The sequence below is a fragment of the Leopardus geoffroyi genome, chromosome A1, assembly GCF_018350155.1.
Source record: "Leopardus geoffroyi isolate Oge1 chromosome A1, O.geoffroyi_Oge1_pat1.0, whole genome shotgun sequence".
Lineage (NCBI taxonomy): Eukaryota > Metazoa > Chordata > Mammalia > Carnivora > Felidae > Leopardus > Leopardus geoffroyi.
Genome location: NC_059326.1, coordinates 109,030,543 through 109,057,975, shown reverse-complemented (window position 1 = coordinate 109,057,975; position 27,433 = coordinate 109,030,543). Strand labels below are relative to the sequence as shown.

The 27,433-nt window shown below is 47.8% G+C and overlaps 1 protein-coding gene and 1 long non-coding RNA gene across 3 annotated transcripts in view; one reads left to right on the top strand and one right to left on the bottom strand.

The window, feature by feature from the left end:
* The window catches only part of LOC123603431 (solute carrier family 22 member 4), a 44,024-nt gene extending 25,414 nt beyond the window's left edge, over window positions 1–18,610 (bottom strand). For both annotated transcript variants that reach the window (XM_045488329.1, XM_045488336.1), the window contains exons 1-3: window positions 17,489–18,610; window positions 5,204–5,307; window positions 3,614–3,768 (exon numbers count right to left, since the gene is read on the bottom strand). In XM_045488329.1, coding sequence (XP_045344285.1) covers window positions 3,614–3,768; window positions 5,204–5,307; window positions 17,489–17,881 — 652 coding nt within the window. In that variant the 5' untranslated portion in view covers window positions 17,882–18,610. The remainder of the gene's footprint in view (window positions 1–3,613; window positions 3,769–5,203; window positions 5,308–17,488) is intronic.
* Window positions 18,611–19,749: 1,139 nt separating this feature from the next.
* LOC123603449 overlaps window positions 19,750–27,433 on the top strand; it is a 32,672-nt gene continuing 24,988 nt past the window's right edge. Inside the window, exon 1 of the long non-coding RNA XR_006714891.1 lies at window positions 19,750–19,852. This is a non-coding gene — a long non-coding RNA (uncharacterized LOC123603449). The remainder of the gene's footprint in view (window positions 19,853–27,433) is intronic.

Sequence of the window (27,433 nt, the reverse complement as noted above, 5' to 3'; positions counted from 1 at the left end):
CTGTGTCTCCCTCTTTTTCTACCCCTCCCCTGCTCATGCTCTGTCTCTCTCTTTTTCTCTCTCTCTCAAAAATAAAATAAACACTAAAAAGTTTTAAATACACATTTTAAAAGAGTGCATAGTATGGTATGCAAATTACACCTTAATTTAAAAACAATTTAGGGGTGCCTGAGTGGCTCAGTTAAGTGTCTGACTTCTGCTCAGGTCATGATCTTGTGGTTCGTGAGTTCGAGCCCTGCGTCAGGCTCTCTGCCATCGTCAGCACAAAGCCTGCTTTGGAACCTCTGTCCCTCTCCTTCTCTGCCCCTGCCCAGCTTGTGTGGGCACGCACGCTTTCTCTTTCTCTCTCTCTCTCTCTCAAAAAAACAAAACAAAACAAAACAAAACAAAACCAACAAAAAACCATTTTAAAAATATGTGGCTAAAAAAGACTGCACAATTGATGTAGTGAAATTTCAATTTTGCCTGAGCTTTCTGGTAGCCAGAGTTATAAAGGAAGATGCCATCAGTTACATACTTATGAAAAGGAAAAACACATGTAGACACCAGAGGAAGCAGAGTTTTAAATCGTTCGGCATGCTGGCACAAATATTGCATAGGAGGTTGAAGTTAGGAGTACTAGGAAAATACTGAATTAATGGATTGGTCAAGACAGGAAGGCAGTTAACTGTGCAAAATAAATTTGGACAGGTAGTGATGAGGGATAAAGGAGGAGCCTGTGGCATTGTACCCAGAAGGCTGTGGACGGCTTGAAGGCATAATTTCTGGGAAACAGTGGGGGGCAGCTGGAGTGTAGAAAGGGTCAGTGTCATTGGTCCTGAGTGGTCACTTCCTCCTAAACTAGCATGGTTGTGGCAGTGCCCTCACTTCCAGGGGTATCCACTTCATGTTCCTTTGGCTAGCACTGTTCCTTCCCTTCCTTTTCTTGTCTCCTGAGATTCTGCCAGGTTTTACAATTTTTAAAAGGTCCACTTCTGCATCGTTTTGAGAATGGGAGTAATTCAGCTTCCTGAATTAACGTGAAGCCTCTTAAAATGAAATTATCACCACAGAGTCTTGCCAGTCCTTCCCTAGAGCCAGAGGGCAAAAGAGAAGGCCCAGACCTCAAACTTCAGTTTATTTTACTTGAAACCCGGAATTCGCTGTTTTAGCCCTGGAACACTAGAGAGCGCCGCTGTGCTGCAGGAGAAGCCAGCCTCCACCAAGTGCTCCCACTCCGCGCCAACCATGCCACACGGCCGGCCCCAGGCACTGGCACGAGTCCGCTGCTCCAGGGGGCACGTTGGTTTTCAGTGATGTTCTTAAATGTGCATCCAGAGAACCCAACAAAAAGAGTCTCATACGAGGATACAAAAGTCGGCAGTTTCCTGCAACTGCAATGAAAGCGCAATAGCCAAGGAGGCTCTGGGACCCAGGTGGATGGATGGGGAGCCTGTTGCACCCAGCATCCAGCTCACTGATTGCTGGCTTGTACATGTGGGCTCTGATTGATTGTACATGATCTTACTTTCCCCTTGGCCCTGTCACTTCTCTTACACGGGGACCAGGGAGGGGAGTAGGTTGTAGTGTCAGGGCCAGCTGGGCAGGATTTCCCTGTGGGATGCTCTTCCAGCCTCATCCACTCACACAGGGGAGGTTCCAAGGCTCCAGAAGCATCCTATGCCCCTGGAAAGGCAGGACTCAATATTGGCCGTTCAGTAGAACCTGGGGGACACCAGGTCTGGGACAAACCCCACCTGGCTCCCAATCCCAATGATAGGGTTTCTCTGGCTTCACCATGATTTTCTGCCCTTCCCTTTTAGATGGTCTTTTAGGCCCTCCTTAAAGGAGTCTGCCAATCTCAGGCAGAATCATCTGCTTTGGGGAGACCTGTTTAGTCTCTGGTATGTGTCTGGCCCAAGTATAGCCACAAATTGGGCTTTTTGGACCTAGGGAGGATCACCCCTAGGAAGATGGATTCTGGGAGATTTTGCCCATGAGAACAAATAGGCTTTATTCAAGAGCCCTGTGTCCTTGCAGCCATGAAGCATTAGGAGGTTGCAATTTCATCCTAAATTCCTCCAATTTCTCATTTCTAGCACTACTGGCCTGAAGCTGTGTGTCCTCTACACAAAGGACCTTCTTTAAGAACACCTGGCTCTTGGGGCACCTGGGTGGCTCAGTCAGTTAAGCATCCAACTTCAGCTCAGGTCATGATCTCACGGTTCGTGAGTTCAAGCCCTGTGTTGGGCTCTGTGCTGACAGCTCTGAGCCTGGGGCCTGCTTTGGATTTTGGGTCTCCTTCTCCCTCTGCCCCTCCCCTGCTCACACTGTCTATCTGTCTGTCTGTCTTAAAAAAAAAAAAGAACATCTGGCTCCCCTCTTTCCCCACGAGGAAGAGGGAGGCCCCCCTCCTGCTGGGGCCTGCTGAAGAGGGTGCTAACTGCCAGGACCATGTGGCTCCAGCATGCTCTTCCCTTCCCCCATCTTCAGACACCTTGGCTGTGGGAGCTCTTCACAAATCATTAAAGGAGTGGAATGTGAGCAATTCCATCTTAACAACCTCACAGAGAGTGTACACGTCCTCAACTAAGAGAGCATAGCATCTCCAAATCCAGGGAGTCATTCAGATTCTTAAAAGCAATCAGAATCCATCTTACAAGACGCAGCAGGAAGAATTGTTAGACTTACATTAAAAGGGCATGTTAATAATTACACTGTGACAATAGGGGCAAACTGGGTCAGCAATGAATCAACAAGGATATATTGTCAGCCTAGAGATTATAGGAACTGTTGTCTATTGTTCCAGAAGGGCCCCTCATTTCCCCTCCTCTCAGCTGGTCAGAGTCAGCAGGTGGGCTCAGAGAGCATGTTGGGGTGCTTGCTCTCATGGGTGACCCTGGTCAGCCTGCTTGGAGCTCACCTCACTTCCTCTCAGGAAATGCTGGTGAGGGCCCTGGGGGCCTCCTCATGTCTTTTAGTTTGTGTGTCCCACTTAGCAGCCTGAGACTCCAGAAGTAAGGCTGTTGTTAGGAGATAGGACTATTATCAGCAAGACTTCATCCTGCACACTGCTGATATGCTCTGGAGTGAGCTCCACCAGACCTGCCCAGGGATGGCAGACTGGCACTGAACTCCTGTCTGGCACATGCCTGCCTCTTCTGCCTGTGTACCGGCTACACCATCTACCCTAAGTTCTTCTACAGGCCATGCACAGCTGCCAGGAACACTTTTGCCCTGACACAGGCAGACGTCCCAAGCTTTCAAAACTCAAGTCAAAGACATCCCCAGCACCCCAACTTTGTGCCTTTGCCAAGCCCCGTGTTGCTGAATTGTGCTCAGCTATTGTGTGGCTGGTTCCTATCAGCTCCAGCTTCTATCCACCACTACATTCCAGAGCCCAGTCTTGTGGGTGCCTGCCTTGCCTGCGACCAGATCAAAGAACCTGAGGCTTCAGCCCCCTCCCCAACACACATATGTCTGAGGCTGATCATGTTTTAGAAGCACAGCCCATGGGTTGAGGAGCCTCCTGCTGTCCTAAGAGCACTCCCTATGTTCCTCTTCGGTGGTCCCTTCTTCCTGGCCTCTCAAAAGGCTTGAAGGAGAAGGCCTGAGCATCAGAAAACATTCTTACCTAGAATGAAGGCCACCACATAGTTGGAGATCTGTCCCATGCCCACGATGACAAATAACACAGTAAACATCTCCCAGTTGATGGAGAAAATCTGTAGGAAGCTGAAGCCAGTTTGCACAGCCATGGTCGCAAAAAGGATATTCTTCCTGCCAAACCTGTAGAATATAGCACAGCACAAAAGATGGCATGTGCAGTTCACAGCCGGGCATGTGGCAAGCCCTGAGTCAGGCATCACTGCAGACTTTGTGTTTGTTTGTTTGTTTGTTTGTCTGTTTGTTTGTTTGTTTTCAGGGCTGTGTGACAGACTTTTCTCCCTCTCATCCTCCCACTTCTTCCTTGGTGAGGTCTTGGGCATCCATCTACCCAGGAGGTGACTTCTGAGATTCAAAACCTTCTGTAAAGGCCCCATATCTTGAAATCACAGAGCGGCTCATGCAAGGACCACATAGAATTCTGCTCTTTAGAACAAGCCACAGGAAGAAGCTGCCACCACATTTCTGGCAAATTGCTAAGTACAGATTACAGATACATCTATCAGCAATATAGGAATTGTGTCAATCCAGAGTGAAGACTCCTTTTATGGCAGTGGTCTTCAACCTTAGCTGTACTTGAAACCCCCTGGTGCCAAAAAATGCTCGCGTCAGCATCTCACCTCCTAAGATTCTTATTGTCTAGGATGCAGTTTGCGTGTCAGGATTTAAAAAAAATTCCCAGATGAGTCTAATGTGCAAACAAAATTGCAAGCCAGTTCTCTATGGGAAAAGTAGCTCTTAACAGTAGACATGCTGAGAATTGGCTTAAGCCTTCACTTGGCTTTCTGATAGTGACCAATGAGTAGAATGGAGCACAGGCATGGGCAAAACTGTCTCCTACCTCATTTTCCAAAATCAGATCTCAGGCTGTTGGGTTTGCTGTCCCTTTGGACTTGGTAAGTGGTGGAGTGATAGGCATTCCTCTGGGAAGCCTTCTCAACACTGCCGTTTAGCATTCCCACCTTCCTGCTCTGGTCCCCATAGAACATTCAGGGGCCAGAGGGGCACTTCTCCTGGAGCTGCAATGCTGTCTCCTCTAGATTGAGATCCAGGAGGTCCACAACGAGCCTCGGTCAGTCTGTGGCCCTGGTGCCCTGCATAGCAGTGATGTGGGCACTCACTGTCTGGCCCTTACTCTGACTGATGGCTGTTTGTGGACAGATCATCTGCCATCTGAGAGTTAGGGATAGGATGGGGAGGCAGTGGTGATGCCAGCAGGGTGTGTGTGTGTGTGTGTGTGTGTGTGTGTGTGTATTCTTTTTTTGAGAAGTTTGGTGATACAAAGACTCCAGTCTCCAGTGGGACCATTGCCTCCTCCCGACCTTTGGGCAAAACCCTGGAAGTGCAAGGCTGGGAAAACTGAACAAAGTAAGGTTCCAATAAGGAAACGAGGGCAGGGAAGATGTGAGACATTAGGGCTCCTCCTTGCACTGACTTGTTGGTATGAGGGGCCTCTCTTTCTCTGGGTAGAAATACCTAAAATTCAGTTCAACTCCCAGACAGATAGTGAATGGACAAAGGGCTCTATCCCACCCTTTCTCCCTCCCAGCCTCCTTACCTGTCTGATAGCTGCCCGGACACGAAGGAGCCAAAGAGCACACCCAGGAAGAACAGGGAGGAGGTGAGGGGCGTCTTCCAGTCATCTTCACACACTAGACTCCACTGTCAGAGAAGACAACATGAAGTATGGACCTGGCCCTCCAGCAGGCCCAGTCCCAGCCCAGATCTGAGGGAGTAGCATGGCAGCTGGAAAAGGTTCTCCTCCCCTGTGACAGGCTGTCAACTTTGTGCTAAGGGCCTAGGTCTCACCCTGGGGTTGACTCTTGACTCTAGCATTTACTGGGGCAAGTCACTGCCCTCCCTGAGATTCACCTTCCTCTTCTCCAGGTAAGGGAGGGTAATGCCTTGGCTCTTCTTGCGTCCCATAGCAAAAAGCTAGCCGAGGCCACGGCTGTGACCGGTGACCCCTCAGCTGTGAAGCAGTATGAAGCAAGGTAGTATTTCTGCTTCAGAAGGTATCCAAGCATGGAGGGAAGGTGTTTGAAACTCCCCAGGGGCAGGGAAGAGGGCCTGGTCCCTTGGTCCAGGCATAGAAGTTTCCTCTGCCTTGTTGAAAAGTGCAAGTGGTCTATGATTATATTTTCTGAACAGACTCCTCCAGAAAACCCTGTGTTCACTGCTCTATTCACACCATAGGCTGAGTTTGGAGCCTAAATTCAGGACTCATTGTGTGGTGGGGGGTGGGTATCTATACCTCCCCAGCACCCCTTATCTCCCCTCTACACTCCTCCACACTCTTTCCTACCCTTCCTACCCAGCCTTTCCAGAAAGGTGGTTCCTCCAATTCCCCAGGGCCTGTGGGCTGTCACACCCCTAACAAGTCCCTGCTGGTAGATCCATAACATGAGGGCTTCAGCAGGAATTTCAGCTCCCAGCTCTTCAATTTAGTCAAGTCAGCAAAATTTCAAGGGAAGTTGCAAAGATTTCAAAGTGTGCTCAGTGAGGTTTCATATATATATATATATATATATATATATATATATATATATGTATGTATATATATATATATGAATGAAATATATCTGTATATGTATGTATATATATGTATATATGAAATATATATACATCCATATACACATATATGCTGCAGGTACCCATAGATATTTTGGGGGCTCTGGGTCAAGGGATTGCTATGTGTGGCAAGATGATCCAGTCTACAGGAAAACCCCCTGCCTCCTACCCAATCCCCCCTCCACTTCGTGGTAGAACTGCTTCCATGACATTCATTAAGCAGTTCAGTTCTTAATCCTCACAACTTCCCTAAAATAGATTTAAAAATGAATTCACATATTTATATCACACTTCAGTCTCCAGCAGGACGCATCCAAAAGAAAAGTGTAAAACAAAAGGCTAAGGAGTCAGGGCACACAACAGAGGGGAGGAAGGGTTGCAAAATAACCAAGCCAGGATTAGACCCACAGCCAGCTGTCCTGCCCAGGGGCCTGCATGCTTGCCAGAGACGCTCTGAAATCCAGCTCTGAAGATCCCTGTGACTCAGCTCGCAGGATCCCCATAGGCAAAGTGATATACTCGTTCTGCAGAATTTAGTTTTTCTAAGTACTAAGACCTGAGAGAAGTCTCTCCTGTAGACTTCCTTTCACAAAGGGGTCACGCTGTGATGTTGAGGATAAGGTCCTTGAGAACACTCCCGTCCTAAAGACAATAACAAGATTCATGAGGCCGCCTCTCCTGGCACCCACGATCCTGGCTACAGGCAGAAAGCCCAAGCATAGCTCTGCAGAGGAAAAACAAAGTGGGCCAGGAACTTGACTCTCTGTCCCCCAGGCACAAGCAGAGGATGAATCTGAGACCATGTCCAGAGTACAGTTTTTCTTCAACTGGGGTTCCTGAATGGGCTTCAGGGGAAAGGGCACAAACCCTCCAAAACTGTATGCCTGGATTCATGTGCCCTGTCATGCCATGGGTTAGAAGGCATAGACAGGACATATACCTGAATTAGTGGCCACCCACTTCTGAAAAATCACTAGCCAAAGTGTCAGAAAAGAGCTTGGAATCTGCCCTAACACACAGATTCATAACACTGAGACTCCAAAGCCTCCTAACATGTTGTTTTGCCTGCTTTGTGTAAGAGTGAACTGAGGTTCTGAGACTGGGTTTGTCTGAAGTCATAGCAGTAAATGGGCTTGCTAGATACCAGCTCAGGCTTGATCTTGTACCAACCTTGCACCCATGTCATGCTTTGGACAAGAACTCCAAAGGTCAGGCAAATGAGCTTATTAAATACCATCCCCTATAATTCTTCATGGAAGACACTAGGACCAAGGGCAAAAGACCTCTACCACAGCCTTTAGTGCTGGGCAGAGCTGAGAAACTCTCAAGTGTGGTAGGGGTATTGATGTGTCTATTGTTCACTGTCACCATTCCATCTGCAGTCAAGCAGAAAAGCTCTTCAAAGAGAATGTGCTCTCCTTTGTGGTTTTTGAGTATTTTTCTGTCAGGATTTTGCCTTAGAGTAGGATAAATAAGACTTAAAGACAGGGGCGCCTGGGTTGCTCAGTCAGTTGAGCGTCTGACTTCAGCTCAGGTCATGATCTCATGATTCATGAATTTGAGCCCCGCGTCGGGCTCTGTGCTGACAGCTTGGAGCCTGGAGCCTGCTTTGGATTCTGTGTGTCTCTCGCTGCCCCTCTCCTGCTCTCTCTCTCTCTCTCTCTCTCTCTCTCTCAAAAATAAATAAACATTAAGGAAAAAGAAAGACTTAAAGACAGAAAGGAAAGAAGAAGACTGTTATATGTGGAGCCAGGGATTACATGGCAAAGGTAGCGAGCAGGATTGGCTACCTGGTACAATCTGAAAATGCAAGACCCTTTGTTCAAAAACTATGAAGAATTTCAAGATGTTAGTAGCAGAGCATTACAAACAACTTTGGAGCCCCATATGACTGCACAGTTTGCATGCCCATAAAGAAGGCCTGGCAGTGGGTCGAGCCCGGTCCATTTAGGGAATGGAGCAGGACAAGTTCTGACTTGGAGTGCTGGGAAGGATGGGTTAAGGGCCAGCTCCCCATTGCTCTCCTACTGGAGCCCACACAGCCATGGCTCTAGGTCCCCCTTCTTCCCTGAAGAGGGGCCCAAGAAGCCCTATCAGCATCATGTGGCACAGGAGGTAGTCATGTGCACACAGCATCCACCTGTTGCGGGTTCATGGAGGGTGTTTTTGGCCTTTGGAACTCCTGCTCATACCCAGCAGAGGAAGGCAGCTGGACATCATAGCTACCCATGGTTCATTCCAAGGTTGGGCCCTCTCTTGAGAAGTTACTATGCCCAGAAAATCCGTTTGGAAAGCTGAAGCAGACCTAGTAATAGGATACAGGATTTGTAGACAAAGTTCCAGCTGCAGCTCATGAGACTAGAGTCCTAGAAATCAGCTGCCAGCCTAAAGAAGGGCCCTTTTCTCCATGGGGCTATTGTGGAGGCCAGGCCCTACCTGTGACCAGCCCCTTGGGACTTGAGGGGTGCATCTTGGTGCCCCACTAGCCAGAGCCCAGGGAACTCCCTGTGGTTAGCAATGACATTGTAGGCTGAGTGGAAGATAGTCTTTTTTTTTTATTTTTTTTATTTAAAAAAAAAATTTTTTTTTTCAACGTTTATTTATTTTTGGGACAGAGAGAGACAGAGCATGAACGGGGGAGGGGCAGAGAGAGAGGGAGACACAGAATCGGAAACAGGCTCCAGGCTCTGAGCCATCAGCCCAGAGCCCGACGCGGGGCTCGAACTCACGAACCGCGAGATCGTGACCTGGCTGAAGTTGGACGCTTAACTGACTGCGCCACCCAGGCGCCCCGAGAGAAATTTTTTAAATAAAAAATTTATTTAAAAATTTTTAATGTTTATTTTTGAGAGAGAGAGCAGGGGAGGGGCAGACACACACACACACACACACACACACACACACACACACACACAGAATCCAAAGCAGGCTCCAGGTTCTGAGCTGTCAGCACAAAGCCCAACACAGGGCTCAAACCCACAAACTTGGAGATCATGACCTGAGCCAAAATCAGACGCTCAATCAACAGAGTCAGCCAGGAGTCCTGAAGAGAGTCTTTTCTTAAATAAGACAGAACTGTCCCTTGGGTCTCTGCACATATGCGTACATACATGTACACACAAACATGCATAATGTCATAATGTGATTTGCTCAGAGACTAGTGGTGGACGGTCTGGTGAGGAGCTGGCTGGTGTTGCTCTGGAGCTGTGATTTCAGGTCAAGCACTAAAATTTCCAAAACATAACCCCCTCCTCCACACACACACACACACACACACACACACACACCACATTGGACACAGTGTAATGTAGGAACTAACTGGCCCAAGCTGTGTAGGGTGGGGGCACCGGATATGCCTTCTCAGGGTTACCATGTCTGCCTCATCCCCAGGGCCTTAGACCTCAGGGTCTTAACATTGCTTAACATAGCCGAGTGAGTCGTTGTAGCTGGGCCACCCTTCAGCTTTGCTTTAAGAAACAAAAACCCAGGTCTCAAGGTAATAGAAGACGGAAGGCCACTCTTGGCATAGAAACGCATGTCTCTCATGCCCCTTCACAGAAACATTGACTATAGTGTATTGGGTACTCATTGTGTGCCTTGTATTATCTCATGGGATCTCAAGGTTGTCATGTGAAATGAGTACTCTCTTTATCCCTACTTTATAAATGAGGAAATGAAGGCACAGGGCAATGAAGCAACCAGCTCGAGTTCTAGTGGATTGGTAAAAGGAATTGCTTAATTATTTATTCAACCGTCATTGAGCACCTGCTCTGGGCCAGACTCTGTGTGGGGCACAAAACAGACATGGTTGCTGCCTCCACAAAGCTCAAGGTCAAGCATACTTTATAGGACAGATCAGGTGTGCATATGTGCATGCATGAGCCCAGTAGTCCCAGGCAGGGCAGGCTCTGTTCTGGGCCACTGTGCCCTTGATCTCTGGCTAGAGAGAAAAAGACACACCCCTTCCTCATCCTCTTTCAGATGGACAGGGTTCTAAAACCTGAACTCAATCAGGTAATCATTTTAGATAACTAACGCTTGCACCAGGCTAGGCAAATGGTGTATATTCAACAAATTGTTCATGAATGAATGCTGAATGCTGAACAATCAGGTGTAATGGAAAATGAGTTTGGGGAAAAGCATGGTATCACATGCTGTCCTTTGAAAATCACCTTTAACCTTGAACTGTGAAAGTAGCCAGTCTAGCTAGCAGTTTTACCCTTTACCAAAGCCATAAAAGAACATAAAGATAAGAGTATCCCTGTGACCTCCATAATACTGAGAATTTAAGAAGGCAGACTGACGTTGAGCAAAGAGCACAGGCTCTCTTGGGCTCTACCACTTCTGGTTGTGTGACTTTGGGCATTCATCCACCTCTATCAGCCTGCTTTCTCATCTTCAAAGAAGTAACAAGAATACCCCTTCCTGGGGTTGTCATGAGCACAGGAAATGTAAGTACAGTGTTTAACACAGTGTCTGACACATTTCAGGCCTCATTAAATGGTCATTCACTTTCTACTAAGCTCATGCCTTTGTTCTCACAGCAAAATCATGACTTAGAACAAACAGTATGAATGAACAAGTAAAGCAGGTTACACTTAAACCTGACTAGCCAACAGAGATTCTTGGATATAAGAACTTCTTCGTCAGTGACCGAAAACCAAAAAAGCTTTTACCAGAAAGCATAAAATCCTTTTATAAATGGATATCAATCTCAGAGATTACTGTAAATGAAAAGCTAGCAATAGTCCATTTAAGAATGAAAAATAGGTTTCCATTGTGTCATCTTACACTTTTCATTCCAGGGGAAAAATAGGAAGTAGTAGTTAGTTAATAACAGAATACACATCCACTCCAATTTCTTTTTCATAACTTTGTTGTGACTAAGCTAGAAATTTCCCAGCCACATGATGGGAATGGGGGTGGGGAAATCTAGATTTTTTGTTCTTTGTGTTTATAATAGCTTCATTGAAATAGAATTTACATACCATAAAATTCACTCTTGTAATGTGTACAATTCAGTGGTTTTCGGCATTATTTGAAGAGTTGTGCAGCCATCAGCACTATCTAATTTGAGAACATTTTCAGCACCTCTGAAAGAAACCCCATACCCATGAACAGTCACTTCCCATTCTCTTTCCTCGGCCTCTGGCAACCACTAATATACTTTCTGTCTCTAAGGATTTGCCAATTCTGGACATTTAATTTAAGTGGAACTATACAATATGTAGTATTTTGTGACTGGCTTCTTTCACTCAGCATAATGTTTTCAAGGTTCATTCATGTTGTTTTAGCATGTATCAGTACTTCTTTCCTTTTTACAGTTGAATAATATACCACTGTATGGATAGACTACATTTTACTTAGCAGTCATCAGTTGATAGACAATGGGGTTGTTTCCACTTTATGGCTTTTATGAATAATGATGCCATGGGGGTGCCTGGGTGGCTCAGTTGGTTAAGTATCTGACTCTTGGTTCAGCTCAGGTCATGATCTCATGGTTTGTGAGTTTGAGCCTTGCATCAGGCACAGCTCTGATAGTGTAGAGCCTACTTGGGATTGTGTCTCTCTGACCTTCTCCCCTCCCTCAAAAATAAATAATAAACTTTAAAAAACATTAAAAAATAATGATGCCATGAATTTCTGCAGGCAAGATTTTGTATGGATATATGTTTTCATTTTTCTTGGGTATATATGTAGGAGTGGAACTGCTAAGTCATGATAAATCTACATTTAACCTTTCAAGAAACTCCCAAACTATTTTCTAAAGTGGCTGCACCATTTTACAATCCCAATAGCAATGAACAAGGGTTTCAGTTCTCCATCTTCCTACCAACACTTGTTATTGTATGTCATTTTAACTCTAACCATCCCAATGGGTGTTAAGTGTCTCATTGTGGTTTCAATTTTCATTTCCCTTATGACTAACAATACTGAACAAATTTTGTGTTGAATCTATAGATAAATTTGAGGAGTGCTGCTATCTTAACAACATTATGACTTCTACTTCATGAGCAGAACATGACATGTCTTCACATTTATTTATGTCTTCCTTTTTTTTTTTTTTAATTTGAGAGAGAGAGAGAAAGACAGTGCATATGCACACGCGAAGGAGAGGGCAGAACGAGAGAATCCCAAGCAGGCTCCATGCTCAGCACAGAGCCTGACTTGGGGCTTGATCCCACAACCCTGTGATCAAGACCCAAGATGAAATCGAGAGTCAGTCCTTTAATGTACTGAGCCACCCAAGTGCTCCTATTTATGTCTTCTTTAATTTCTTTCAAAGATGTTTTTTAGTTTTCAGATCTTAAGTTGTTCATTTAAAAAAAACTTATTCCTGAAGAATAAGTTGTGAAAACTTTCTCTCAGTTGTGCGTTTTTGTATTTGGGAATATCTTTACTTCATTTTTGAAAGATAGTTTTGCTAGAACTAAGATTCTTGGTTGACATCTTTTTTCTTTCAGCATTTTGAATATGTTACCCACTGGCTTCTGGCCTTCATTGTTTCTGATGAGAAGTCAAGGGTAAACCTTATCAGGCTTCCCTTGTATGTCACAAGTCATATTTTCTTTGCTGCTTTCAAAACTTTACCTTTGTCTTTGGGTCTCAGCAGTTTTACTATAATGTATCTGTGTGTGGAACTCTTTTTGTTTCTTCTACTTGGAATTCTTTGAGCTTCTGAGCTGTGTAGATTAGTGTTTTTCTTCTTCAACTTCTAACAAATGCAGTTATTTCCCGTGGGGACAGCTTCAGAGCTCCATTCTTATGGCCTACCTGTCCACCTGGACAAAATCTCTGAGCCCTTGCTCCCTATTAGCAGAGGATGCTCCAGTAGGAAAAGCGGCCCTCAGAATTGGATTCTGGGTGAGGATGGTAGCCTCTGCCTTTTCGGCTTGACTCTCCCGGGATGGAACATCTTACCTTACAAACAATCTGGGACAAGCACAACCAGGGCCCCAGTATTCTCAGCCTGTGGAATCTGGGCTTGAGCTGCCACTATATGAGTAGGAGCCAAGTAGAGGATGGGATTCCCCAATCTTTTGGCTGTACTCACCAGGAATAAAGCCTCTACAACTCGGAGCTCAGGGGATAGTGGCGGCGGGCGGGGGGGGGGGGTGGGGGGAGGGGGGCACTAAACCTTAAAATGTCCTCAGTATCCTTCCTTCTTCAGATTACAGGTAAAGAAAAAACAACCATAGGTGGGGAGGCCTCAGTGGAGAGCTCTGTGGTCACTAAAGGCTGAACCAAAGCAAAAGTTTGAGTGGGGTGGTAAGGATGGGAGTGGAGGCACCTGAAGGAGAGAGAAGGGGACTCAGAGACCCGGCTCTCCCCCGTGCAGCCTGGCATCGGATCCACCACACATCTCCTAGGCTCCACTCTGGGAACAGAAGTGAGTGAGATGGGGTCTGTATCAGCCCTCCAGCACTGAGGGGAAGCTATGGAAGGTGCCACTGTGAACCTGACCTCCAGTCCTACAAATATACAGCAAAAGCCGCCAGCCTCAGGCTATCTGTGGCCATCACTAGGGCATGTGAGTCAACCTGGCCCTTCCCAAGAGCCTCCAATCTCTCTCCACCATCTCTACTCCAAATGTGTGTTTTTCTTGCTCTTCTTTTGGGCTCCAGAGACATACTTAAAACCAGACCAAAGTTTCAGATAACAAGGCAGCCCTGCATTAGCCTGGAATATGAAGTGAATTTAGCTTGCTGCCAGGACGAAATTATAGTCCACTCAGAGGCATGTGCAGCTCCTGTGACCCACCCTGCCAGAGCCTTGTTTTTGTCAATACACCACCCTACCTCTTAGACTCTGTGTGAGCGTTCTGTTGTACACCAGGAGGGATGGACAAAGTTTGTTTATCCAGAAACTTGGCAGGAGATGTGGGTGAAGAAGCCTCCGGACAAAAGCACATTCTGAGATCCTGGTGGCCATTGTCAGAGGAGCACAGCTGAGAGGCAATGCGCAAACTGTTTGGGGTGAGGCAGCTGATAAACAGGGAAGCAATTTCAGATCAGAGCTAGGGGAAGTCCCTGAGCCTCTTTTATTTGTTTTCTGTGCAAGATCTTTCTGAAAATCTCGCTGGTGTTGGCTGGAGGCATAGATCCCATACCTTGTCCCCTCTGGAATGTGACAGACAGCTAGAGTGTGAACTTGGTTAATAATATTCAGGCTGTCCTGACAGCCAAGCTGCTAGTCTCTACACTCACCAGCAGCATTTCCTGGTAGCTTCTAGGCCTGACAGAAAGAAAACCGCATAAGCCTGCCTACTGCTCCAAGTTTTCACCTTTGCCAGAGGCCACCCAGGCCTCAGAGGAGGCACATCCAGTGGTATGTAGTCCCATGTGGTAGCAACCAGATATCAACCTTAGTCTATTTCATCGTCCCTCCTCTGCTACTCCCAATGCCTCCCATAAGCACCCTATTAGCAGAGGATGAGGCCCTCATGTTCCTACCTCATACTTTTGGGTTATGGGTGGAGAATCAGTGTGTCCTCCTCTGTCTGTGCCCTGACCCCAGGTCCCAGGAAAGATGGCACAAGTCTAGTGCCCCTAGAGGCCCAGGTCCTTTGCTGGAGGCTGTATCATGCTCAAGGGCATAGCCACCAGCAGCTCCACCCACGGATTCCTAAAGGATGCAGCCAACTTCAGGAGAGGACAGAAGCCTGGATGATGGAGCAGCATGCCTGCCTCAGGCCACTAGCAGCCTGCCACAGAAAGCTGGTCCTTACCAAAAAAAGGCTCTCACAGGGCCTCTGGAGCATGGGGCCTAGGAGAAGTGGTACCCAGCTCAGAAGTGACTGCCTAGTTTTCCCAACTTGTAAACTACTTGTAATTTTGTGAGGAACTGCCATACTGTTTTTCATAGTGGCTACACCTTTTTACACTCCTACCAACAGTGCACAAGAATTCCAATTTCTCCATATAACAGCCATCCTAATGGGTGTGAGGTGATATCTCACTGTGGTGTTGATTACATTTCCTTACTGATTAGTAATGTCGAGCAGATTTTCACATGCTTGTATCTCCTCTTGTAGTTAAGGAAACTGAGGCTTTGAAAAGTGATGTAACTGCTGAAGTCAGCCAAGTGGCTAGGGGTGGGGTCAGAACTGGCCCTCCAGTCTGACTCCAGAACTTCTTCTTGTGTCACCATCTCTCTGTGGAGAACCACCTCCCCCTACTCACCTACTCAGAGGTGCTTCTCCTCTCCTTCCTCCCAAACACCAGTATCCATTTGTCTTTTATTTTACTCTTCCACCAAAAAAGAAGCAAGGAAGGGAAAGCTTGCTGAGAAAAGCAAACCCTTTTCCTGCATGTGAGTGTGTGATGATGTGCATCCCCAGAGGTGCCCACAGGATCCTTTAGTAGGGCACAACAGGGGGAGCTATGGCCTTGAAGGTGAGCAGCTACCCACCCTTCACACCATGAGGTCAATGACACCATTGAGGAAGAGAAAAGAGTTCAGACCAGCTTTTAGGGGGCTGCAGCTAGTGGGGCCAGCTTTAGCTCAAGTTCCAGGAATTGAGGTGGAGTGAACTGATCCCCAGTCTTAGATACCCCAGGACCAGGCTGTGGGAAGGGGGTGGGCACTAGGAGCCCCTGCTAGGGGATCAATGCCAGAGAAGCACAGTCACTTCAGGGTCCAAGGTAGGCCTGGTGGCAATGCTGGGGGATCCAGAGGTGGGTCACAGGCTGAGCCCACTTTCCACAGGTCCTATAGATCCTGTAGCCACCACCCCTGGCTGGCCACCAGTCTCTTGCCAAGGAAACTCCCACAGATTCCTCACTGATCTTCTTGGTTTTCATAGCAGCTAGAGTAAGCTTCTGCTGAAAACCCAAATCTGGCCATGTTACCCCTTGCTTAGAACCCTTATTATTTCCTCACTGCTCTCAGAATAAAGTCAATTACTCAACATTTTTACAGTGACCACTGTGAAATGATCTCTGTAGGCATATCTAGCCTCACCTGTCATCCCCTGAACACCAACTTCCTGGATCTACGGGAATTCCTTCCACAGAATCTGCCATGTTCTTTGCTTGGGCAAGTTCTACTCATATTTCCAGACTCAGCTCTAATTTTATCACTTTTTCTTGGAGTATTCCCTCACCCTGTTATCTGCACAGAGACAGTAATATACTGCTCCAGGTCACACAGCAGGTCAGCCAAACTTGAATTCAGGCTCCAGAATCCTATTACTAACCAGAGTTAATGTTAGCCCTCTCTGTAACCTGGCCAGTGTGCCCCAGGGGCATGTGAGTTTTGAAAGCAGCCCCTACACCCCAACTGTCTTTAGCCTAGTGCCCAGCATAAGGCCAGACATGGTGTCTGATGATTGCTACATTGTTCTGAGACAAGAGGATTAAGGACTAAGAGGGGCCACACTGGGGTTTTTCTTGGGAGGAACATAGAGCAGGGGCAGGGCCAGAAGCTGGGAAATCCTACCTGTCTGATCAACAGCAGGAAACTGGTCTGGGTATGCCCCCCTCAGAAGGACGCGGCATCTTGTGGCCCATAGCACATGTGAAGCAAGAAGTGTAAGGGACAAAGTGTAGCCTGACTCCTGAAACAGAAAACTTGCCACCAAACCACTTAGGATCCTAAGGTGCTAATGGCATAAACTGGAATGCCTGCCGGCCCCTGCATCCTATGCTCAGAAGAGTCTCTGTGAGTCAGTCTCTTTATCAATACGTTGGGGCCAGAGTTATGGCTCCTGTGGCCCCTGTAGCCAGTCAGCATCAGAAGGTCTTCTGCTCCTTTTCAGAGAAATTGGAGCCTCAAGATAGGACCCCAAGCTTCACCAAAATGTGTATGGCAGAGCAGTAGACCCTTTGATTTTTCCAGACCTCTGTGGCCAGGAAACAGGTCAAACCTGCCCACAGCCTGCCCTGCAACAAGGCTCTTCTCTGTGTATGCACTTGGGTTCAGCAGAGATCCCCACACCCTTCCTCATGTGAGTAGCAGGAACTTGAATCAGACTGTACATCTGAGCAGCCTGGGACTGGGCCTCTTGGGAAACAATTTCATCTGTTGTGAAACTCAAAAAGGGAAAGACAGTTGGCGACAACATTCCCTGCTCCATCCCCTCTATATTAGACTGGACCGCTCAGGAGTAAGCCTCACTCGAGCCCTGCTCATGCACAGCACACACGTGTTTGAGAAGCATAACCCAGTTGCTTGCCAGTCAGGTTTGATTGCAAGTGGGAAACGCGGACCCAGGCACTGCCAGGGAGTCTCAAGGGGTATGAGGCAGATGAAGGATCATTCACACACCCACCTCAGTCACGATGGTGGACAGGTAGATGTCCTGGCTGAACTCCCAGCCATCCAGGCAGCTCTCCTGCTCCAGTTGCTCCAGATCCACATCGCGCCCCGGCTCCAGCCCCAGTGCCGAGAAGTTGGCGATCGCCGCCAGCCGGTAGCGCCGGCAGCTGTGAGGCACCTCGCGACCGTCCTGCAGCCGCAGCGGGATACTGTGGTTGCGCCACGCGCTGCTCAGGTTCGCGGTGTCGGGCACTCGGCAGCGGTGCTCCGGGGTGGCGGCCAGGAACACGACTGACATTCCATTGAAGCCGTTGGGGATGATGCTGGCGCTGAGCAGGAAGAAGATGAGGCGCTGGAAGGGCCCCCACTCGCCCAGGAAGGCCGTCACCTCGTCGTAGTCCCGCATGCTTCCCACCGTCGCTCTGCCCCAGCAACAAGGGGTGCGAAGAGCGGTCCCCGTACCGAGTCGTGCAGCAGAGAGCGTTCCCCGAGGGTGTCAGAACGTTCTCGGAGTCGTGGAAGGCTGCGTGAAATTGGGGCCCACGACCGGGGAGGGTTCCCGGGAAACAGGCTGCGTGCGTTGGAACTCTCCCGGTCGCAAAGCTAGACGCCACGGGAGGCACTACGGACCACACGCCCATCTCGGCAGGGGCGGGGAGGGGAGTGGAGGGCGGCCGCGCGGGAGGGGTGGGGCTCCCCGCCGGCTCCGCCTGGTGCTCCGCCCCCCCTGCCCTTGCGACCCCGCGCCTGAGCCGCCCTGGGCTCCCAGCGGCCCGGTGAGGCAAAGTTCCGCTCCCTCGCACCCTAAGTCGCCCGCGACCCCAAGTGCGGAGGTCCCAGGCCGAAGCTCCGGAGGGGAGAGCGGGCGAAAGGCAGGAGCCGAGGCCGGACAGCGAGGTCTTGGAGAAGTCGCTCCAGGCCTCTCCTGGGGCAGGCGTCTCTCCGTGCGTGGCCCTTCCAATCCTGGTTCCGAGTTCAGGTGTCCTCCGGCGCCGCGCGGACGGCGAGTCCGTGGAGTCGGTGCTCAGGAGAAGCCTCTGTGAGCGCGAGGCTGACAGGAGTGCGACCTCTGCGCTGGCACCAGGCTGACAGGACGCTCACTCCCCACCCGTCCGAGGACGAGGACGGCCGGACTCAATCACCATCCCGCGCTGCTCCGGAAAGCGTCTTCTGGCCAGCCTGGAGCTTCACCTTAAGAAAAGGGGGGAACAGGCCCAGAGCCCGGAAGGGATGAGCAAGGTCACACTGCATCAGAGACAGGCGCTGAGGAAGGGAGGTAGGGGACAGGGGCTATCGGGTCGGTCCAGGATCCCGCTGGGGTTTCTAGAGGACTTCTAGAGGACTTCAACACGAAGTCTGGCCCTGTGTGAGAGCACAGTAATGGAGGCGCTCTTGTCACCACCTCTGGGGTCTGATTTGGATCCCTTCATTCTCCCCATGCCCCCGGGGCTCTTTATTGGGGCTGACTGCCAGAGCCTTCTTGGACTGGAAGGGCTTTGGGCTGCAGAAGGGACCGCCCCCAGTCCAGGAACGGAGAGAGGGAGGAGGAGAAGGTCTAGTTTGGCCAGATCTGGCAGGGAAACCAGAGCAGGGGCCTCAAATAGTTCAGTGCCTGCCAAAGGCCCCCTGCTGTTGTGTGAACTAGCCGGGGGATGTGGTCTGAGTCCTGGGGTGCAGAAGGCAGGCAGATGAGGTTGACAGGTTCAAGGTCCTACCTTTTTGGAGATTGTGTGCAAGTGTGTTTGCTTTCCAGGTCCTGGTTAAGTGGCTGAGGGACATTTCTGCCTCAGTTTATGTAGTTTTCAGTCTAACCCCTCCTCTTAGGCTGGTTTCTCATTCCTTTTCTCACTCCCTTAGAACCTGTTTCCTTTCCTTTTTTTTTTTTTTTTAAGCTTATTTTTTTGAGAGAGAGAGAGAGGGACCAGGTAAGGAGTAGAGCGAGAGGGAGAGAGAATCTTAAGCAGGCTCCACGCCCAGCATAAACCTAGTGCAGGGTGCAGGGCAGGGCCCCAGCTCAGTACCTGTGAGATCATGACCTGAGTAGAAATCAAAACTCCCACACTTAATCGACTGAGACACCGAGGTTCTCCTCCTGTTTCCTTTTCTGTAATGAGACGATATGTCCTGATGTGCTAGGACAGGTCTGATTTATGCATGTTAATCCTGCGAAATTATTAATAGCACATCCCTTTCCTTCCAAAAGTATCCTTTAAATAATATTTTATGTGGCCATTGTGTTACTTAGCTTGAATCTCATCCTCCTTTCCCTCAATATAAAAGCAAAGCCTGAGATAGGAATTTATGTGAAGATGGTTCATTTTGAGCAATGATCCCAGGAAAAGGAGTGAGGGGCTCAGAAGAGTGAACAGGAAAGAAGGTAAGGCCAGAAAAGACTGTGTAACCGAGGGGTTATTGGCACCAGGGTCAGTGATTATGCTGTGCTGAAACATTGGATCCTGAGGCTAAAGGAAAAAAATTAGTAATACTGATCCTAATCTTTACTTTGATCATGGATTTTTATATTGATTTTGATTTTTTAAAATGCTATATTAAAATATTATTTCTTTTGATTATGGAATTTCTTGGTGCCCCCTTAAATTTTCCATCTGACACAAGTGCCTCACTAGTTTCATTTGCCTCGGCCTTTCCCCAAACCTCACTGCTATGGGTGACAGAGATCCCAATGGGACCTTCTAAAGAGCCATTTGGAATGAGGAGGCATTTGTTTCCCAGTTCTGGCTCCATTAGTTAACTCCTCTGCACTTCTAGATTGCACATGTGTGACAGCTGAACAGGTTCCACCCAAGTACACTGTTTGACACTGCCCATCAGCAAATGTAAATCCATACCTTGGGCCATTTTGCCCCCCATACAAAATAAATGCCCAAGCGCACTACTTAAAGGTGCACCCACTGAAAGGATTTCCCTTCACCACTGTCTAGGGCCAGAGTGGGGCTTTGTTTCAGTAAGGATCCATTTTTTGGCTAGCATCAAGCTAACCCGTCTGTGAGTGAGGGCTGAATATTTTTCCCCACTATTATTTGGTTGTAGAGAATCACCCCTACAAGACCAAAGTTTGAGCTGAGGGGAAAGGACTGGTATAGCTGAGGTAGGTGTCATAGGAGTCTGAGCCACTTGTTCATAAACTTACATGAACACCGTGGACCTGCTCAGTCCTGTCACAACGCTACCACTTCTATTACATGATGAATTGCCAATGTGCCTGCTCAACGTTGTAAGTTGATAGAATTTGGCAATACTCAGTTAACATTAGACATCTCTAGCTGTACAGACCCTTGATGTCCCACTGCCAAGCATTTAGTTTTTTACTGTGGCCAAATAGCTGCTTTTCTAAAGACAAATAGCTTTCTGCTGCAGAAGACATGACCTTGCCCTGGAACTCTAGAGATCTGTACTGAAACCCTTTTATTAGAGCTTGTCAGAGGCTCTACCCAGCATCCCGGCATTCTTATCACCATGAACACCATTGATTCTGCTGGGTCATATGGACAGAATAGTAAGGAACCTTGTACTATAGTTGTACACACTGTAGAGCTCTCTCTTGCTCTGGGCTTCACTCAGAATTGGGAGCCTTCCAAGGCACTCAATAAATGGATCAGAGTAGTATTCTCACCAAGCACCAAGTCTTTATTAGTGGTCGAGGGTACAGGGTACAACAACTTGACTTAACCTTATAGGGGATTGCCTGGCATACTCCATACTACTGGTTCCCCAATAATTTTACCAATTTGCTTCAAAATACTATGGGATAGAAGAAGCAAGTGAGGATATAGATGAAATAGAATTGGCCATGATGGTGGATCTAACGGTTTATTTTCTAGTTTGTTTATTTTTATGTACATTTAACTCATTGCAGAACAAAAGGGTAAGAGAAAAATGTTACCAGTGTGGAAGGCCCTGAATCTTCATACTTTTTATTTCTCAAATTCTGGCATGCATGTGTCTTACTAGGACATCTAGAGTACTTGATTATTCTTGCTCATTAGGTCATATTAGCATTATGTGATCAATTATGGACTATCATGATGTTTTAGGGAATATCAATATAATCAAAGTCACTAAGTACTATATTGTGACAGAGAGCATGAGAATTGACATAGTTCAGGGGCAAGAAAGTGAATATGTACTGCTATTCATCCCACAGAAAAGCAAATAGCTTTTGATACTCTTACTGAGGGATTTTGAAAAGAAAATCTTTGGTGTTGGTGCCACATCGTCTCCCAGGATGTGGTATTACTTCTGATTTAATAAATTTATCAAAAATGTGGGCATGTTAGAGGGTTCTAGTTGTCCCTACATACCCTAATGGCTCTTAGTTATTAGGGCAGGGAATAAATATTAGGGTCTTGCCAGCTGCTCAGCATAGCTATCCCAGTTATGCACTTAGGGACCACTACACTGTGGATCTTTACATCTATTAGACCTGTTTGAATGAGAACTCTGTTTACCATCTGGCTTTCATGAGCCTCCAATCTAACTGGGGGACCATGATGGTGTTTCCCAACCCTTGGCATCAATGCTAGCTCATACTCTTGAATCCTTTGAAAGGTCTAGGACTTTCCCTTTCTCCAGGCCAGAGTTGATCTGGTAAAAGATCACTGCTATGAACTGAACTATGTCTCCCCCAAATTCATATGTGGAAGCTCTAATCCTCAATCATATTTGGAAATGAGCCTTTGGGAACTAATTATGTTTAGATGAGATCATGAGGGTGGGGCCCTTATGATGGGATCAGTGAACTTATAAGAAAGAAACACTGGAGAGCTCACAAGAAGGTGGCCATCTACAAGTCAGAAAGACTCTCATGAGGAACTGAATCCACCAGCACCTTGATCTTGGAGTTTCCAGACTTCAGAACTGTGAGAAATAAATTTCTGTCGTTTAGGCCTCCAAGTCTGTGGTATTTTGCTATGGCAGCCTGAGTCGACTAAGATAGCCACAGATCCTTTGTGGGAAGAGATTAGAGAAATAATTTTCATATATACTTTTGGCAGTATAGGTGGGTTTTTCCTTAAGGAGACTTGGCCTTGTTTTCAATCAATAGGCTTGGAGCCTGTGAACTGGCCTATATCTGGGAAATTTATGAGAAAAAACTATTTTCCATTGTGGCACCACTGTCAGCCTTCTGCTCACTAGCTCTTGATTTTGGAGGTGAGATTGTTACACAAGGAACACCTGGTCATCTTCCCATTTATTTAAGTCCTAGGAACACCATGGTCAATTAGCCATCACCACGTAGCTATAGGCCAAAGCATGCTGATTGCTACTTTGGTCTTGTAATGACCTCCACCCTGCCCCTGTTGATGGTGTCACTATTCAGCCTCTGCTATTCTAGAAGCTTATCCTCACTGACACTAGGGGTCCTCACTTGTGCATTGTGTATTGCCTTAGAGAAGGGAGTCGCCCGCTGTACTTGCCTTGGGAATGCAGTCTGATGATAGGTTCTCTGGTCTTGCATGATAAATATATGCTTACTCCCCTCAGCCTTCTGACTCCTTTCATAGAGTGTCAAGAAAATTCTGACTTCTCTACCTTATTTCTGTAGGCCATAATTGTGTCCAAGTGTCAAAGAGCCATCTTTGACAAAGGAAATGAAGGTGTTTTTCTTCATCCTTGCTTGGATGTTAAACCCAGAATAATGAGAGAGTGCTCCTAGGTTAATAAAGTCCCACATGTTACCCCTGTTTCCACCCAAACACAGGTCTTGTTTTGTTTTGTTTTTTTCAGTGTGTATGCCGTTTCCTTGTGGATCAGGGATCATACTCTCCCACCTAGGCTGTGCTGAGACTTCACCTTGGTTGTTGGTCTGGAGGCAGTTGGGGGGGTGGGGGGTGGGCAGGGAAGGATCTTGAGGAGGATAAGCATCATCTTTGGAGCTACTTGCCTCAGGAGGAGTCTTGGCAGGATTCCCAGATAGGAAAGCTACTCTCCTATAGCAAGGGGAAGAGAGCTGCTGCTGTTGACCTTGAAGATTTAGGGAAATCTAGGAATTCAAAATTCTCACATTAATTTACCCAGATGTCTCTATTCTGCATTCCAGGGTCCTATGCATTTTCTATCAGGGCCATCACTTTGTCACAGGAGATCCATCTAAACTGTAAAGGCAGCCTTTTGATGTGGCTGTCCTACTCTTACAATTAAATCAGTTTAATCCCGGTTTTGATTTCCAGCACAATCTTCCCTGTGGCTGCAGGAGATGAGGGTCTCTTTAGGAACTGCCATGGAGACTTCCTGGCTTACACAGTGTGCCTTGAGTTTATAGTTGCCTGACTTGGGCCTGTCATTTTCTTTTTTCAAGGCTTCTAAAGCACTTAGCAAAAGCTAGTCAACTCTTTGATCCTTTTAATCACCATTGTCCTCATGCATTCTGTGTGCCATAATTGGGGTTTCTCAACCTTGGCACTATTGAGGTTTTGGGAGATAATTCTTGTTTGTTGTGGGGGAGCTGTCCTGTGCATTTTAGGGTGTGTAGCAGCATCTCTGGCCTCTACCTACTGGATGTCAGTAACACTGCCCTTTAGTTGTGATGACAAAATATCTCTAGACAGTGCCCTGGGGAGGGGGTGGGGAGTGGGGCGGGGCGGGGAGGGGGGTGTCGGGTAAAACTGCTTCTGGTTAAAAAACACTGATACAAGCCAAATGTTTCATTTTCTACTTGTATGTCATTCTAATCTACCATGGATAGGAGTTTTGCATTCCATGCCGGGGATTATTACCAGCCTACTCGCTAATAGTTAAGTGACTCCTTAACCCTGTTTGATAGGTGAATGTTCCAGTTGTAGAATCCCTCCCTTGCATGTCTGTCTTCTATCTGGGAATGGATCTACGAGAACAGGAGTAAAGGACTGCAGAGGGTGACAGCGGGAAGAAATGCAACTGCAAGTGTACAGCATAGGGGTGTTTACGGTTGTGGGAAACTGGAGGAACGTGTCTCAGAAATGTCTTTCTCAGGTTCAGAAGTAGGCAACATTTATCCATAGGTTTTGATCCCTTCTTGGCTCAGGGGTGCCCCTTCGCCTGCTGAATCCCCCACACTTCCAGATTGCACATGTGTGAGTGTTGGGCAGGTTTCTGTGTGTGTTCCATGCCTCAGTGTCAGAGAAGTCCAGGAGCACCATGTGAGAAGTGAGATCCGGCCACCTCAGAAAAGCTGGCTGCCGCTTCAGTGCCTGCAGTGAGCAGTGGGCCTGGAGGATCTGAAGCTGAAGGAGGAGGTGCCGTGTTTGGTCATCCTAGTCGGAGATGACTGGGGAGGATGCGGCCTGTGCTGCTCCTCGTGGGATGCTGCTCAGGAGCATGAGAAAGGTGGGCCCTGGCTGCCTCATTAATAGAATGAACTCTCGCTTCTGCTGGTTCTGTTCAAGAGGGCCTGCAGTCAACAAATGTGTGTCTTGGGCCACTTCCTGGCACCAAAACGGTCTGAACCAGCTCAGACCCTTGCCCATGTGAGCACTAAACCAGTGGTGGAAGAAGGCAGAGGGATGAGGTTGGAAAGGTTGGCAGTGGCTAGAACATGCTAAACTGTAAAAACTTTTTTTTGAACTTTTTAAATTTATTTTGAGAGAAAGGGAGAGAGAGAGAACTTGCTTGAGCAGGGGAGGGGCAGAGAGAGGGAGAGAAACAGAGAATCCCAAGCTGGTTTCCTGCTGTCTGCACAGAGCATGATGTGAGGCTCGATCTCACACACCGTGAGATCATGGCCTAAGCTGAGATCAAGAGTCAGCCGCTTAACCAACTTAGCCACCCAGGTGCCCTTAAAAGTTCCTAATTGTTACTTGGTGTTAGTTTTAATTCTGAGGCCAAGGAGAGTCAGAACAAACCCTAATGAGATCTGTGTTTTAGAAAGTTCCCTCTGGTGGCCAAATTGAGAATGCAAGGAAGGGAGCTAAGGTGGAAGCAGAGACATCAGGGAGAATGTTCTAGGCATCCAAGAGGGTGGTGGTGCTAGTGGCCAAGAAAGATGGATTCTGGAGCTTTTCAGGTGGCAAGGGCAGGGTGACAAGGGCAGGTTTTGATGACCAGCCAGATATAGGCATCAGGGAGGGAGAGGAAGCAGGCAAGATTCCTGATGTGGGGGTAGGAGATGGACAGATTAACACCCTTCAGAAGTGACCTAGTCGGAGTCACCAGATCATTGGTAGGGCAGGCAGTGCTCTCCAGGGAAGATGAGTACTTGTGGTTACCCTGAGCGCCCTTGCCATCAAGATTAGGTCACTAGTACGTGAGACTGGCAAGTTTCTCAACATTTCTGCACTCATCCATAAAATGAGCATAATAACTATACTTCCTTTCCAGTTGACGTGAGGATTAAAGAAGAGTAATATCAGTTCACTAAGGACTCCGGGATGAAGGCCTGGGACACATCAGCTTTTGTTATAGTTATTATACAATCTGAATCCCTTTCTCTAAGTCTGTGGCTGTGCTCTGGCTTCCCATGAAAACGTGCCCTTAGGCCAAACATACCCTGGAAAGCAGCTGAGTGTCCTTCTACGGCTGCTTTTTGTCTGTGAGGAAGCTGGTGTGTGGTGCAGTGATTCAGCCTCAGAACTTGAATAACCACAGCTGACTGGGGAGACAGACCCCCTCACAGGGCTGGTCAGTCAGGTTTCTGAGCCCGAGTGGCTCAGGCTGACCCCAGACCCTATGGGAACAGGTGAGGCCTCTGGCAGCCTTTCCTGGGATTTTGAGCCTCTGCCTTCAACCACAAATGGTTGCAAATCATATGTTAGATAGAAGCAAAGAAGAAATTTGATTTCTGTGGGGACTCAAATAGAGTTTCCCACTTGTGGCAAAGGGGGCACAGGAGGATAGTCCTTGCTTGTTAGAGAGGCCCCTTTATTACCCTCAATCCTTGTTAGACTTCCAACTCCATTCAGAGGGGCTGAGGAATATTGTGTGGAAAAATACTGAATAGTATGTGGGAAAATGATAAATCAGGAAATTATTCAGACTTGTGAGGAGCAAGTCAGGGTCTGGCCTGGGGCCCAATGGTAAGAGTGTTACCCTGGGTTAAAACGAGTAGTCTGAAATTGAGCCAGCATGCAGGTAAGCTGGGCAGGGAGACCTCAAGGCTGAGGAGGGGGCAGGTCACTTCCCAGGTGGGCAGAGGGACTCTGGGCCCACAGCCTAGTCATCTGGTCATCACAGCGCAGGTCACAATGTCCCCCAACTCAGTTGTTCATCAGCTGTGAGCTCAGGGCCAGGCTCTTGTGCCCTCTGGAAGGCCTGGATCCTTGGCCCAGAGGGAGGGCTGGTGTGAAGCAGCATGTGGGTTTCTCCTGCCCTTAGTCCTTTCCTTGGATCTCAAGGATGAAGGTGAGGCAAACAAAGCTTGTTACACAGAGAACTAGAGAGAGGGACTCCATTTTCATTTCAAGCTCCTTGGAGGGTCAAGGAAGGCTGCAGTTGTCTGGAGGAGAGCTTCACGACCTAACCTTTACAGGTCAGCATGACTGCAGTTAGGGCATGAGGCGGGGCTGTCAGCAGGGATCAGCAGGGGCCACAGCTTATGTGGCCTTGTGGGCTGGGATTGAGACTTTAGACTTTGTCCTAAGAGCAATGGGGAGCTATGGAAGTTTTAATAGACAGGAGTGACATAATCAGATTTGCATTTTAAATAGCTCCCTTTGCTGTTCTGCAGAGGAAGCATTGAGGGGCCAGATAGAAGATAGCAAGGCCAAGCAGGAGGCTATTGTAGCACCCAGACAAGAGATGGTGGGGGCCTGGGCGCTGGCCAGAACTATGGAGGCAGAGGGAAATAGGTTAGTTAGGGATTAGTTAGGGATGAATGCAGTCATGCCTACTAACTGGTCTCTCTGCTTCCACCTTTGCCCCTTACAGTCTATTCTCCACAGAGCAACCAGAGTGATTCTGGTTAAAACATAAAAGTCCAGGTCATGCCACTCCTCTGGCTTCTCATCTCAGCATAAAAGTCAAA